This window comes from Odocoileus virginianus, chromosome 34 (assembly GCF_023699985.2).
Source record: "Odocoileus virginianus isolate 20LAN1187 ecotype Illinois chromosome 34, Ovbor_1.2, whole genome shotgun sequence".
Classification (NCBI taxonomy): Eukaryota; Metazoa; Chordata; class Mammalia; order Artiodactyla; family Cervidae; genus Odocoileus; species Odocoileus virginianus.
The window spans coordinates 34,207,618-34,224,126 of NC_069707.1; the positions used below are offsets into that span (position 1 = coordinate 34,207,618).

A 16,509-nucleotide genomic window follows, 5' to 3' on the forward strand; every position below is an offset into this window, starting at 1 on the left:
ATTTATAGGGCAGTGTTTCAAATTACAATGTATTTCCTTTAACTTATTAAAAACATCTGTAAAGCACTAGGTTAAGCATTTTTTTGTATTATATGTTTGCCTGCTGTCAAGGTGTATTTCCTTTAATCTCTGGGAATCTTGTAGAACAAACTGCTATAGACGCCTAAATACCAAAACCAGGCAATGAATGCATTGAGCTTAGTCTCATTTACAGACCTGTGCATCCGCCTTCTTGGAAGTTGAAATAGCCGTGGGCACAGCGATCACATTTTTTCCCTGTTACTCCAGGCTGGCACCAACATTGACCACTCTCTTCACAGTCAAATGATTTGGACCCAAAGGAATTGCAGTTGCAGGGGACGCACCCTCTTGCCGATTGGAGGCCAAAGGTCTCAGGCTGGCATAGAAGTGGAATGAGAAAAATCAATTTAAATCAATTAATTCACAATGACACTAGATGCACTGTAAGATCAGGTGGGAAAAGAGGAGACTATTGGCTATAACGGTTCTCCAGTGATGTTATGAGAATTGGACTGTCATTTAACCTAGTGGACTTTTTCTGTGATGTCCAAGAGAAAAGTGCAATTACTGTGAAATTTCATTGAGATTCTTGGTGGAACTAGGGTGCTCTCATTCAGCCTGTGATATTTTCACCAGCCTTTCCCTATGTGTCTCAAGATTCTAATGGCAATGTGGAAATAAGTGAGGATGGCAATTCTATTTAAAGAAAATTTTGGTTTCATTTCTAATAATCGGAATTGATTATTTTCAGATATTCTTAAGTCCTTTTACTTGGTAAAAATGTTTTCAATATTATTGGACAGCAGCCTAAAGTTAAAATAAATCTTTTTTCTCTTATATTTGGTCTAATTTTTGTCATATATCCATGAATACTTCTAATTATCATTACATTATAAATGTAACTCTTAGGTTATGCCTATACTGACAAAATAATTGGTGTAACTAACGTCTAGTTTCTTGGGTTTCATCCTAACAATCAAAGTTGATTTGTGAGAACACATATCAAAGCACCAAATTAGGTAGATGAAAGGAAACTTTCATCTCTGATGAGTTATTCATATGCATATCTCTTATCTATTTGTAACAAATGACCTTCCATGGTCCAGCATTACTAGCTTTGACTGACTTTCTGGAAATGCATGTTATCAGACCTAGAATGACTACATTAGAAAATGCTGATGGATTAAAAATCATTCCTACCAGAAAAGTGAAAAAGCACATATCCTACTTAAAGTATGTCAGGGCTGTCTTTTAAGCAGAAGTTTGTCACATTATTATGATATTTGAATCTGGAAAATTAGTCTCAGTAATTACTTCTTTGTAAAACTAATTCTTATTTTGGAAAATTAGACTTAATAATTACTTTTTGGTAAAAATAAATCTAGCTATTTAATGTGAGCCACCCAAAGAGACATGATTAAGCCTCTTTATGTATTTTTGCCATTATTGTTAACAATATTAAAAATAAGTCCTATAAAACAAAATTATACTGAAAGTTAGTCTCTTAAAATGACTGTTGCTAAGAATAGTTTTCTTTTTAAATCTAAAATGGGTTGATCATGGTTGATAATCATTTTAATCTTTACATTTGTTGTCTTTATTTTTAGTTCTTTGTTTTAAAAAAATAAGTAAAATAAATAGCTCTTTATTTTATTTTAGTTCTTGACTTTATTCCTAGCTCTAATTCAGATTCACTGTATAATTAAAGAAATTGTGTGACACTTGTAACAAATGACCTAATACTTGATTTGAAATTAATTATAAGAAAGAAAAGAAAACATATAATATTTTTATTCATAAAAAGCAATTCAGTGTACAATTCTAAATACCAGGCTTAGAGAAATAGTCAGAAATTGAGAAAATGCATGCATGCTTATTACAGTATTATTTATTATAATAATGAGCAACTATAGAGGTACTTAAATGTTCAATGTTAGACAAAAAGCTGAATAAATTAAAATATGAGGCATTCATATTATGAAATATATAAAATCATTAAAATCCTGTTTTGAAGCAGTTTTAATGATATGAATATGGGTAGAATATAGCATTAAGTACAATTTCAAAAAGCAGAATACAAAATTACATATACACTATGATTTTAATTAGATACCCACAAAGGCACACATACCACTCAGACACAAACAAATAGAAACTTATATACATAGAAAAAAAGACTAGAGCATTACATAGTAAAACTTTTTAAAAAAAGTAATATTTTGCATTTGTTTTTATTTCCTAAATTTTCTTGACTTAGAATGTGCATTGTAGAAATAGTACTTTACCTTCATCTTTACCTCCTAAGTTTGCTTTACTTAGCATATCTATCTATATCTATACAAATATCTTTAATGGATAGACCAATAAAATAGTAAACTTTCAAATTATTACTTATTTTAAAAATTCCAAAGTTGATTATATAAAGAAATATATGAGAAGTAATGTCTTTATCATACTTTTCTGATATTTACCTAGTGTAGTTTTAAAACCTTAAATTCAAAGTGGCTCAGTCATGTCAGACTCTTTGTGACCCCATGGACTATACAGCCCAAGGAATTCTCCAGGCCAGCATACTGGAGTTGGGGAGCTGTTTCCTTCTCCAGGGGATCTTCCCAACCCAGGGATCGAACCCAGGTCTCCTGCATTGCAGGTGGATTCTTTACCAGCTGAACCATCAGGGAAGCCCAAGAATACTGGAGTGGGTAGCCTATCCCTTCTCCAGCAGATCTTCCCAACCCAGGAATCGAACTGGGTTCTCCTGCATTGAAGGCGGATTCTTTACCAGCTGAGTTACAGGTATCCCAAAACAAATATTACCAAATTTCAGTAATAAAATTTTAATAAATTGTTCAAAAATCTATTTCACAGTCCAGGGAAAACACTGTAGTAAACAAATTTTAAAGAACATTCTTAGTCAGTAATTGAGATTAATGAGGTAAAACATACAGAGAAGCGAGTGCCTGCCTAGTCTCAATGGTGTTTGATGAGCTCACATAATTTATTCTCATCTGGGATAATAATAAAAACTAGCACGTACATATTGTTCTTGCCATGTGCCAAGCAACATTTCTAAAGCCCTTTACAAACATGAACTCATTTAAATTCTCAAGACAATCCTGAAACATAGCTATTATCATCAACTTTTTAGAGTGGTGAAACTGAGGCACAGAAGGGTCAAGTAATTTGGTCAGCAGCTAGCCAGTTGTGGAGTCAGGATTCCAAATCAGCCAGGGTGGCTTCAGAATCTGTGCTCTCAGCTGTCACATATACTGTCTCAGAGGAAGGGTGGTCTCAGGACAAAACACCACTCCATACATCAGTGCTGTAGGATATGTAGGAAGAGGGCACGGATAAGGGCTCATAATTCTGCTAAATTTATGTTCTGGAGACAGTTTTGCATGCCCATGCTCAGTCACGTCTGACTCTTTGCAGCCCCATGGCCTGCAGCCCACTAGGCTCCTCTGTCCATGGAACTTTTCAGGCAAAAATACTGGAGTCAGTTGCGAGCTCCTCCTCCAGGGAATCTTCCTGACTCAGGGGCTGAACCCACATCTCCTGAGTCTCCTGCATTGGCAGGAGGATTCTTTACCACTTGAGCCACATGGGAAAGCCCATTTTGGAGACATAGTGATCAGTTATTGTCCCTTTCTTTTATTCTAAATGTATGCATTTATTTCTGAAAAAGCATAATCTCTTTTAAAGATTTCTCCACTTAATAACAATAGTAATAATAACACTAACACTAACTATCATTACTAAAAACTCTTCAGATGTGTGTTTTATACACACTCCTCTCACAACAACCTGGAGACAGCCATAGACGTGCCTGGGCAGAGCTTCCTGCGAGAGAGCCTGCAATGGGAGTGTCACTAATTGACAAGCCTCAGCTTCCATTCTCTTGAATCTAGTGAAGGAGCTCATACCAAGTCATGCTTCTCCTAGTCAATTACTGGTACACTGAAGTACTAGAATCTTCCCGTCCCATCCAAGATTCCTCCAATGGGTAAATTTTGCTTGGGCACTTCCAACTGGCCTGACCAAGAATTTGAGATTTGGGCAGAATGCATTCAGTGAATCTTTTCTATCCATATTTTTTTTTCCCTCTCTCCTGACACATGGGCAGACCCACATTTCAGCAGAAGTCTCCCTGCACATGATGCTCCATCCCCATCACCCTTCACTGGAGCCTCCTCCAGTAAATCTCTTGGCATTTGCTCCTTGAAGGATCTGAGCCAACACACAAACTCTATGATGTAGGGCCTACTGCAGATGAAGAAGCTGAATTACAAAAAGATCTAAGAAACAGTTTTACGGTGGACCAGAAGTGTTGGAGTTGGGATTTGACCTCAGGCAGTCTGATATCAAAACTAGTTATTTTAAAATGTCAATAAAGAGGCAAGAAATAAAACTATAAATTTGTTCTTCTGCCTTCCTCCCTCATCTTCCCCCCTTTCCCATCCCCCTTCCTCTTTCTTTTACCTCTTCTTTTCCTACTCCTTCTCCATCTCCTCCTATTCCCTACCCTCAGTTCTCACATAAGCTCTGATTCTCCACTGACAAGTCCTGTCTCCTGGTACTCAGCATCTTGGCCTCAGTCCTATTCCTCTCTTCCTGTTCTTCTCTTCCTCTCTCTCCCTTCCCAAATTCCTTCCTTCCACCATTTGTTTTGTCTTGCCCCGTGAGAAGGGGGATCAAACTTTTATAGTAGAAGATACGCTACCTTCTTTTGTGCATGTTGTAGATTTCCAGTGTGTGAAAATGTGTGTCTTGTGTTTGCTGTATACATGGACAGAATTCTAATGTGGTAATGTAACAGTCACTAATGATGATGAAAGGTCAGTCAAAGGGCAGATCAGTGGGCTGGACTTTTTTAGGCAAGTCACTTTCTTTGTTTTCTACATATCAGTGATCACTTGAAACTTTTATGAACCTATGAACTTGAACGGGATTTAAAAAACGTTATCAGTAGCTGTTTTTTAAAGGCAAGCCTTCAATCAGGAATCGCCAAGTTTTCACATCTGCAATCCACACACTTAGCAACCACTATTTGGTAAAACGGCACCAGGACAGGTCAGCAGCAGCACATGGAACACAGCATGCTGAGGCAAGAGCCATGCAGCGCCTCTAAATTACCGGAGCCGCAGGCCGATAGGCTCCCCGAGGGCATCCGCTGGAGCTGCTGGCACCCCACCTCTGGGGAGACCCCAGCACCCACTGCGCTCTCTGTGGCTGCTCCTCCTGTCGCTGCACCTGCCTGTCGAGGTTGCATCGTTTCCCTACGAAGCCTGATTTACAGACACATCTTCCTGTGATATCACACCGCGGGGTCACAGAGCCCATGGGATTGCATCCACAGGACACACAGAATCGCTTCTTTGGGTCCCACCACATAGTGGGCTTTAAAAGCCAACGGAAAAATAAAAACACAAAAGAGAGCATACACGTTATTCAAGAGATAGAAGCAAATAATATTTTTAAACCTCCTACAGAATGGCCAATTTGGCATCTGAGAAGTGCTTGGTTCTGCTTAATAGTGTTTATCATGAGAAATTACCTATTTATGTGAAAGAAATAGTGCAAATCCATGTACTCTCATGTAGGAATCTCAAGGTGCTCCACATACTGAAGGCAGGGTAATGTATCCAGGAAAAGAAAGCAACGTATTTTGATTTTTGTTTCATTTTAGCAAAATGGTATCCAAAAAATCCTTTGATTTGCTTCTATATGGAAAAATTTTGTTGAGTAGAATGCTCACTGGAACTTTAAATGATGGAACTAGAACAAAGTGCTTGATAAAAGCAAAAGGTATGACATTTTTTTCTCCTGCCAAAAACATAAAGGCAAAGGAAAAAGTATGTGACTCACCATAGACAGGGATTAAGTTTGTATGTGTTTAAATTAGAGTAAATACTACATAAGTTCACTACCAAGGAAATGTGTCAATAGGTTGAGGGTCAAATGCTACTGCATGGCAAATGTTGTTCTATTTTTTTTTAATTTCAGTGATCACAGTAATTTTACATGTAGAGTGAGATATTCCTGAACTTGTCTTTTAATATACTCAGGTATAGGTCATTTCTGAAAGCCAATGAAAAGCCTGATGGAAGAAGTAATTCACTGGTCAGCTCCGACTTCTTACCTTACATTCATCACACCGCCGCCCCTGCACGTTAGGTTTGCATTCACACTGTCCCGTCTGAGGATGGCAGACCTCAGAGAAAGAGCCGTTGGCATTACAGTGACAAGCTGCAAAGAGAGGAGAGATCTGTGCTTAGGAAATGTATTCCAGTAGGCTTCATAGGTTTATTAAATAATGGCCACAAAGTTTTAGAATAGAATGCTTTTGATTGCTAAGTGTTCGGTTAGGCATTACATCATCTGATCTTTACAACAACTCTATAAGCTGTAGAGATGAATTATGTAAAACAACAGCACAGTTCCTAGCACATCATATGTTGTAAAAATATTATTGTCACCATTATTATTCCAGTTGTAAGAATTAAGACACTGAAATTCAAAGTCGGACAAGACCACATGATTAGTAGGTGATCTAGCAGATTTCAGGTAAAATGTTCTTTTTATCACTCCTTCAGCTGTTTTGCCTCTTCATAGATGCATTGGGGTAACACAGAAAATACTATAATCTCCATATAAGTAACACTGACTCTAGAGCATACTGATTCTAGAGCTGAAATAATTTTCAGAAATTATCAAAATTAATAGCATCCATGGAATAATATTAATGCTACCATTAATGAAGCAACATTATTATTTCCAAATGATTATTTACTGTATGCCAGTTTTTGTGTTAATTTAAAAAAAAATGAGCTTAAGATGAAATATAAAATAAATATATATCTGAAAAACATTTAAGATTAGAAAAGTATATAAGGCAGAAGAACTAAGTAGACATGTTTCCAAAGAGGACATCAAAGTGACAGACAGGCCATGAAAAGATGCTCAACATCACTAATCACTAGGGAATTGTAAAGCAAAACCACAGTGAGCTACCTACATCTGCTGAAATGGCTGCCATCAGGAAGACAAGAGACAGTGAGTGTTGGTGAGAATGTGGTGAAAAAGGGAGCCCTTATACACCACCGGTGGGAACGTAAATGGGTCCAACCACTATGGAAGACAATACAGATGTTCTTCAAAAAATTAAAAATAGAACTCCTGTACACATTCCAGCGATCTCATTTCAGGATATATACATAAAGGAAACGGAAACAGCATTTTGAACAGACACATGCACTTTCATGTTTATTGCAGCATTATTCACGATAGCCAAGATATGGAAACAACCTAAATGCTCATCAATAGATAAGTGGATAAAAAGATGTGGTGTATACACAACGGAGGGATTCCCAGGTGGCTCAGTGGTAAAGAATCCACCAGCCAATTCAGGAGACATAGGTACAATCCCTGAGTCAGGAAGATACCCTGGAGAAGGAAAAGGCAATCCACTTTAGTAGTCTAGCCTGGAAGAAATCTCATGGACAGAGGAGCCTGGCGGGCTATAGTTCAAAGAATCACAAGAGTCAGATGTGACCGAATGACAAAGCATGTGCATGCACACTCATGTGTGCATGTACACACACACACACACACACACACACACACACACACAGAGGAATATTATTCAGCCATGAGAAAGGAGGCTATCCTGCTATTTGGATAAGCCTTGAGCATATTAGTCTAAGTGAGATAAGTCAGAAAGAGAAAGATAAGTATGACATGATATCACTTATATGTGGAACCTAAATAAGTCAAACTCATAAAAAACATCATGAAATGATGGTTACCATTGGATGGGGGGTGGGTAGAGGGGTAAAATTGATGTTAGGGCTACAAACTTGCAACAAGTAGTAAATAAGATATAGTGATCTAATGCACAGCTATAATGAACATAGACAAAAATATTGTACTATAATTACGTAACAGGGTAAATATTGCTACAATGGCAACCACATTACAATGTATAAACTTATCAAAAAGGTTGTACACCTTAAATTTATAAAAACACATTGAATAAAATGTATATAAGACCAAGTTTTTTCAAAAGTATTAGCAGTACAGCATTACAATTTTTAAAAATCATATTTGTTTTATAACTTATATACTATCTCCAACAATAGAAAATGTATTTGATTTCAGTAATCTTTTATCATTTTCTGTTATGGAGTTGTCTGATGTTATTCTGAAACATACAATAAATCAGTCTAAAAATTAAGAGGCTTTTTCACAAATTGAATGGCAATTAATGGTTCACTCTGTACTCTGCAAGCGTATTTTTATCAGTACATATAATTGCACTGATACCAGAATAAAAATGTGAGTGGGAGATGACACAGGCATATAGATTATTCATAGAGAGTTTTGGTAAATTTTGTACAATATTTCTTATCTCTGAATACTTCAATTTGAGTACAGTTTATAAATACATTATAAATAGCTACTCTATCAGCCTGTGCTATTTTTCTATTCCTCTGACTGGAGGTGCTACTTAGTTTTCCTGCTTTCTTAAAAATTGCTTGATTATTCTTCCAGTAGCTTGGCCTTCAATGTCTGTGAACCTGATTCTAGCTGGGTGGCCATTAAAAAACTGTCTCCAGCCAGTTATCTTCCTCAGACAGTAGCCTAAGGATAGTCTATGGGCTTCCCTGGCGGCTCAGATGGTACAGAATTGGCCTGAAATGCAGGAGACCTTGGTTCAATCCCTGGGCTTGGAAGATCCCCTGGAGGAGGGCATGGCAACCCACTCCAGTATTCTTGCCTGGAGAATCCCCATGGGCAGAGGAGCCAGGCGGGCTACAGTCCACGGGGTCACAAAGAGTCGGACACAACTGGGTAACTGAGCGCAGTACAGTGTATAGCTGGCATGTGAGAAGAGCCTGAAGGATATGTTTTCTTTAAAGATCCATGTCATTTGACTACTAGAATTATTATACAAAGAAAGAAAGATGAAGTTGCTCAGGCATGTCCAACTGTGACTCCATGGACTGTAGCCCCCCCAGGCTCCTCTGCCCATGGGGATTCTCCAGGCAAGAACACTGGAGTGGGTTGCCATGCCCTCCTCCAGGGGATCTTCCCGACCCAGGGATCAAACTCCGGTCTCCTGTATTGCAGGCAGATTCTTTACCGTCTGAGCTACCAGGGTAATTACAAGAATTATTATATATACTTCTAATTTCTTTACATGTTTCATATATATATATAATTTTAAAAATCAAATACCTTATAATTTAAAAGTCACTTTTTTATTAGAGTGGGAAACACTTAATGATTAAATTTACTATAAAGTCATTTTAAAAATAAAGCAATAAAGCCAGTGCTCTGGGACAACCTAGGGACATAGGGTGGGGGGGTTCAGGATGGGGGGTGACACATGCACACCTATGGCCAATTCATGCTGATGAATGGCAAAAATCACAATACTGTAAAGTAATTATCCTCCAATTAAAATAATTTTAAAAAATAAAGCAATGAAGAATTTTATTGCAATTTTAAAATAAAATGTATGACACAAACAATATATGTAAATTTAAAGGGCAAATTGGTAGAGGTGTACTTTTTATGAACAGATGCAGAGGCAACTAAAATAATAGTTTATTATGAATAGTTTATTATTACAAAGAAGAAATTTTTGTCAAGGTTTGCTAACTATGCACAGAGGAGCTATTATTTCTATGAAAATTCATAAAATAGACAATAAATAAGTTTCTGATATTTTTATATGCTAAAGAGCATTAAAAACATAATCATGTCTATACTTCATGGCAAGTGATAAAAAAATTGGTGATGATTCAAAAATGGTTTTATACTATATTATTCTACATGTTCTTAAGACTTCATGCTGCAGATTCTGAATTCACCACAATAAAGAGTGGAACTGTCTCTTCAACTTTATAGAAGGGGTTACTGGAAGATAGAAAATGAGGTCATTCAGTGAATAACACAGCTCTAGAATTGGTGAGCCATAAATATTCACAACTACTGTCAGCATCTCTACAAAGGAGCCAACAGGTGAGAATACCCCAGGCAGCTCACTAGACAGTTTCATGTGTTAGATCCTTTAATTTCCATAGAAACTTAGAGTGCTTTATGTAAATGAGGAAATTGAATCTCAGCGAGCTCAAATGTCTTGCGCAGAGTCACACTGGTAGAAAGTATAGATCCTAGATGATATGCTTGAACTGGAGACTTTCTTGAGCTCCTTATGATTTTACACAGATGCCACAAACCCAGTGTTTAAAGGTGCTTCTGAGCCTGTTGGAAATTTTGCTGAAAAAACTTGACAATTTACAGGTGATATTAATAGCTGTTGACTATTCCAGAGAGTGGTTTGTTTTTGATTCAACAAATTGTCGTGTTTAAATGACAAAATGGTGGCACTCATCTTCTAAACCTGTGAGGAGAAAGACACGTTTCTACTTGAAGTGGGGGACCCTAGCAGGTCATTGGTATTTATAGCAGAGATGCTCACAGGCACAACATTGCCAGTGGTTTCTGTAAAGTTGCAGGTCCTGGGACCCAACTGAATGGCTAGAAGGATCCCTTCTTATATAATGAAGTCAGCAGAAGTGAACTGTTAAGCTGGTATCATAACTCGCTCTTCCTGAGGATTATCACAGTACGTGAAGTTGATTATGGCAGTGTCTGGCACTAAGCTGTTCTAACAAGGATGCTCCTTCCATTTGACTGTCCACAATGAGATCTCTCTTGCATGTTACCACTAATATTCTATGCAATACCAAAGAATATAGTTAAGAAATTCAAGACGAGGGTAGGAATGTACTGACTAATATGAATAAAGTCCTACAATAGCTAATTTTGTGGAAGTAAAATACAGAAATGGCATTCTATGAGTAGTCTTAAGCTGATGGTTAATCATTCAACAATTACAAATGCTGGTGTGTAAGAATACTGGCAGAATATTTCACCTATTGTGAAACACAAGAATGTAAAGTTTACATATGAAAGCATAATAGATTAAAACCTACTGACAGATACTAATGAAATAATATGGGCAAATCAGTGTATGTCAAGAAAATGATTAGACTTGAGATAAACAATAAGGATAAATAGGGCCTAATTTTCAAATTCTTCTTTCCTGTCATAGACAAAAATTTACTTAAAAATCTTTATTCCATGTGTAGACAGAAATATGTGTATCATTTGAAAAACAATGATACTTCAACAACACAGCAACTTTGAGAGGATTTAATCTATTGGTACAAAGGAAATGTATTAGAATATTCAGACTCTTTGTATAGGCTGGATATCTATCTTACATGTATTACAGGTAATTTCCTACTCTCCAATCCCCACTCAAGAACTCATCAGCTACTCTGAGGTGCAATGCATCAATTCTGTCAGGGGCATCAATAGTTCACGACTTACGCTGACAGTTCTTTGCATTAACCGCATCTCCAAAATATCCATCAGCACAGAGCTCACAGTACCGGCCTGTTGTACCCGGCTTACATATCAGACAGGAGCCAGACAAGCTGTCACAGCTGCCAGGAATGGAGAAGTCAAGGTTGTCATTGCATTGGCATGGCTGACACGATCCTCCAGGTACAGAAGGTTGTCCAAAATAGCCTTCCGCACACCTAAGGCGAAAAATTTCATCAGTATTTGGGAGGACCCCATGAAACCCACTGGGGGCAATGCTTATGTATTTTTTTTATTCTATTTCTCTCCCAGGATATGTTTTCCCTTTAAGTGCTCCTTTTCTCAAATGCAAGGTGATTAAAAGAATGCTTTCTCTGTTACTGCAGTGTAGATACAAGATGAAATCCTGCCAGTTTCACTAATAATTAGATTTCAGCCAGGGGAAAAAAAAAAAAAAACAACAAAACCTGTCACTGGCACCGAAGATGAGACCAAAGCATAATAAGAAATCTGCTGCTGGCGCTCCGGAGGGAGCCAGGCCCACGTTGGAGATCCTTTGTAGTACAACACATCATATGTATCTACTCCAATTGGTTGTTTTCTGTACAAATATGTAAGGTTCACATTTTTGTTGTTGTTGTTGAAGCAAGAGCTTGTTATGAGGAAACAGGCTCACAAGGAAGTACAGTAGTGAGAGTTCAGAATGTATTAAGTAGAAAATTGAAAGAGTCTCATTATTTGTATGGGGGCTGTGTCTCGGCATAGGCTTTTATATATTTGCATATCCATACAGAAGCAGATTTCCACTGAAGAGTTTTTACCAAGGAGAAGCAGGCATGCTGCATATCACGGTAAAATGCCACAATGTGAGGCTTAATTGTGCCCACATCTCCCATTAGCAGACTCTAGTTCTTTTTTTTCTTTAAGGACTAAATACTACTTTACATATTATTGGAAAAATAAAAATTCATATTATTTAGGAGGCATGGGAGAGATTGTTTTAAATTTTGTATCAGATTTCCCTTTAACCATGTGTTCTGTTTTAAAATGTTACTTAATGTGACAGATGCACCTTTTATGCGGCTGCTGCTGCTAAGTCACTTCAGTTGTGTCCGACTCTGTGCGACCCCATAGACGGCAGCCCAACACCTTTTATAGGAAGCGCTTATTTGTAATCTACTCTGTCTTCTCTTTCAGGTACACTTGCTCATGCTGCATATTAAGCTTTACTTGCCAAAGGAGACATGAAACAATGCGTCTGAACTTTTATGGTCAAGCTAGCTCTGTTATCTGTGCCGTCTTAGCAAAACAGAAAGTCCTTTACAGCGAGGGTCAAAATTGAAGGGGAATAAAAACAATGTGGGAGAATATATTTCAATAATACACTGTGTTTATGCTCACTTACTTACAGATATAAAAGTCACTGTGTAGAGAAAAATGCTCTCTACTCTCGAAACAGAAATGGTTTCATATAAGGACACTTTAATAATATGATTATGGGGGAAAGTTATTAATTTTGTAAGTAAGATACACTGATAATTCAAAGTTTTCTAGAAAATTTACAGGTGCCATAATAAGCTTGTAGAATTAAACATTTATCATAATTTTTAACAAAATTACTAGTTTTAACAAAATATTTTATGAATTGTGAAAGTCATGATATAAATATTGCTTGGAAGAATACTGCCACCTCCAAATACAATTGCTTATTAATTCTCTATTGTAAAATATGAACTAATATTTCAGTGCATAAAATCCACCCCCCCAATCCCTTAAGGAGTGGTATTCAGTAAAGATAACAAGAAAATCCTTTTTAAATTTTAACCCAATTCTTCTTGCCTTACTTGATATTCAGAGCTCATGATCACATCCACATATATTCACATCTCATTTTGTTTATCATTAAGAGAGTGACTTTGCTCCACTAGAATAGCAATATACAATGATCATTATCACAGACAACAAAACCCCATTATTTTCAGCTCACTTTTCTGACTTGCTGCCCTCAGGAGAGATGGCATTATATAACAAGATCTGGAAATTTTTTTAAACAGACACCAATTAATCAGATTGAAATTGTCCCACAACAATAATTTAAAAAACCAACTCAATCCACAAGAAAATAACTACAATTAAATAGAATCACTGAAGAAACATCCGTCTCTGGTTGTAGGACATGTAAGGAGACTTACTGAATATACATTTTACATCATTTCATATGCCACTTCACTAAAAGTGAGCATTCAGATTTTATTACACACATGTGTGTGTGCATTTTTATACAGAGAATAGTATTCTTCAGAGATTTACAGAAATGCTTCAATAGAAATTAAAAAGTAGAGTCAGGGTCTTAGCATTTAGCTCACTTTTTTTTTTCCCTCCATGTTCTTTTTAATTCCTCTTAATGCTCTGACAGTCATCCTTTCTTGACTGTCAAAACACTTCTCCTTGATTTTCTGTATTTTCTCCTCTTGTCCAGACAATAAAAGCCTAGAATCTCAGCAAAGTGCCATGATGAATGCCCAGTTCCTTCACCCCTGGTTCTCTTCTTCTACTTTTGTTTGAAACATTCCCTAGTCAGAGGAAGGCAGTAATCTCTCAAAGCACGAGTGCTCTGGCCCCAAGCAGAAGTTTCTGCAAACTAACTAGTGCCTTACATGTGACAGACCATCGGTTCACATTTTGTCATGTTTTGTTTTGCCATGCTCTTGGTCTCGATTTTTCTCCATTCCCTCAATTCAAGCAGCAAGGCTGCCTGGGCTGCATGAGCAAGTAAAGGGATCTGACGGAAAGGAAAGCAGAAATACCGGAACCTTCTGGACTTTGGCTTTAAAAATCACCATTTCTATGAATGTGGCAACTCTTTCTGCAGTGCACACCCAAACAGGAAAGGGATGGAGCTAGAAAGGCAAATGGAGGAGAAATGATGAGAACAGAAATGTTGGTGGGTCCCAGGTAGAAAGTAAACAGCAGTATGTGTCCTGTGATCCCACAAGTGACAGGAAAGTAGTGGAGAGAGTTATTGGATCTGGGGGAAGAGGTGATCAGGTGGACAGTAAATAGAAAGAGGTCAGCAGAAATGCGCTTAGATGAATTACTCAGGACAGACTGACTCCACTATGTGTCCATTGCCCAAAAGCCAGCCCCCGCACCCCCCCACACACACTCAAGCATTCAAGCCTCTTGGTACTAAGTAAGCTTGTTAGACTTTGGTTCTAACCAAATCTAGAGGTGGAAAGTAGGACAGAAGAGAAAAAAAAGTTAAAACAAATTTCTGAAATTTGAACATAAGTGACATATAACATTGGGTTTAAATTTAAAGGATACTTGACTAAGATTATATGTCCAAGCTCTCAAAGCTCTTACATATAAAGAATTTGATCTCAAAGTAGAAATTAAACTGAGATAAAAATATAAAGTTATAATTTCCATCTATCTGAGCTATAGTCTGAGATGCATTCTAGCTATATAATAAAACTAGGGGATTTATGGTCACCTAAGATTAGAAAATGCTGAGTTAAACAAACTGAAGAGATGTTTTTTCACTCTAGGACTGGTCAGAACTTTTGACAAGTTAATAGATGCTTCCCAGGCTTCCATGATCATAGAACTCTATTCCAAGAACATCTATAGCTTGTGAAACACAGTTTTTCAGCGCTGATTTCGTGTAAATGATGTGCATAACTGATTACTCTAATCACTCCCAGAATAGTTTTGATTACAAAATTTTCAGTGCAACTCACATCTCTTTCGTTCCCTGACCCTTATTCTCTCTCACATCTACTTCAGCTGGCACATCTGTCAAAATGTTTCTAATATTTTGGATCCCCCAGTGGCTCAGCGGTAAAAAGAATCCACCTGTCAATACAGGACACACAGGTTTGATCCCTAAGTCCCCTGGGTCAGGAAGATCCCCTGGAGTAGGATTTGGCAACACACTCTAGTATTCTTGCCAGAAAAATCCCATGGACAGAGGAGCCTGGTGGGCTACAGTCCATGGGTCACAAAGAGTCGGACACGATTGAGCACGCAATGCACACAAATGTACTTTTTGGCTCATACAGAGAAATGATAGACTAAATATTCCTGGGAAGCCCTAATCCAAATTTTGGCTAGAAAAATATAACATCACATATTTCATATAATAATAGTTTAAGATTATATTTGAAGCACTTGAGTTAGAGGCAAGATATGTTATATGATAAGCAGCCTAGGCATGTTTCTACCTTCTTTTGAATCAAATTAATAGACTTTAAAAAGGAAATAATCCTTTCTTTCAAGCATCGCTTTCCTAGGTGAATTTTATTATTCAGACTAGAATGTTCTCCCGAACACATTCAACTATTCTCACTCACACTAAAAATGTGAGCTGCTTGAGCGCAAGGATGATAGGATACATCGGCTTATAGCCTATGTTTAGTTTAGCCCTGTGCTCAGCACGTAATAGCTGATAAACAAATGTTTATTAAATAAAATGTAGGAGTTTAAGTTGTAGGTGGCTCAGAAACCAGTGTCTAATGTGTAGAAAATACATATTATGGAGCAGAGCAGTACAAATACATCAGAGACTAAGCTCACCTAGATTAGTGGATCAAATGGCCTAGTATGACAGCAGGGCTGTCATTTTCCAGCTGCTAAAAAAAGAAGAAGAAGAAGGTTGCCCATAGTGAGCCAGAGGGGTCAGGCACTGGACGTAGACCTGTCCAGGCAAGGTACGCTCTATCACAGTAAGTAACATGCACGTCCCCTCCTTTTAAAAAAATAAGCACAATCAAAGACTTCCAGTTTCTTGATTAGAATTGAATCCTTTTTACTTCAGCCCTGTTCCTCTATTATGATTTACAAATGCTGCCATACTCATAAACAGGACTTGCTGCTGCTCAGAGCTGTCATTGGGACCTTGTCCACAGACCGCTAGCTGCTGGCTAAATTCTCTTTGGGTGATTGGCCCTTGCTTCATTAACTTTATGCAGTCTGGTTGAAACAGGCCTGCTGGCTGCCAAGAGGACAGGAAAGGACAGGCAGGAACAGTCTTCTCTGGCGTTCACAGTGGTGATGCTGGGTGAAAGCCGGTCATTTCCTCTGCCCCCC

At 37.6% G+C, this 16,509-nt stretch overlaps 1 protein-coding gene across 2 annotated transcripts in view; it reads right to left on the reverse strand.

Moving 5' to 3' along the window:
* LAMA2 (laminin subunit alpha 2) overlaps positions 1-16,509 on the reverse strand; it is a 677,031-nt gene that overhangs the window by 250,222 nt on the left and 410,300 nt on the right. For both annotated transcript variants that reach the window (XM_070461486.1, XM_070461485.1), the window contains exons 19-21: positions 11,425-11,636; positions 6,161-6,267; positions 217-397 (exon numbers count right to left, since the gene is read on the reverse strand). In XM_070461486.1, the coding sequence (XP_070317587.1) occupies positions 217-397; positions 6,161-6,267; positions 11,425-11,636 (500 nt within the window). The remainder of the gene's footprint in view (positions 1-216; positions 398-6,160; positions 6,268-11,424; positions 11,637-16,509) is intronic.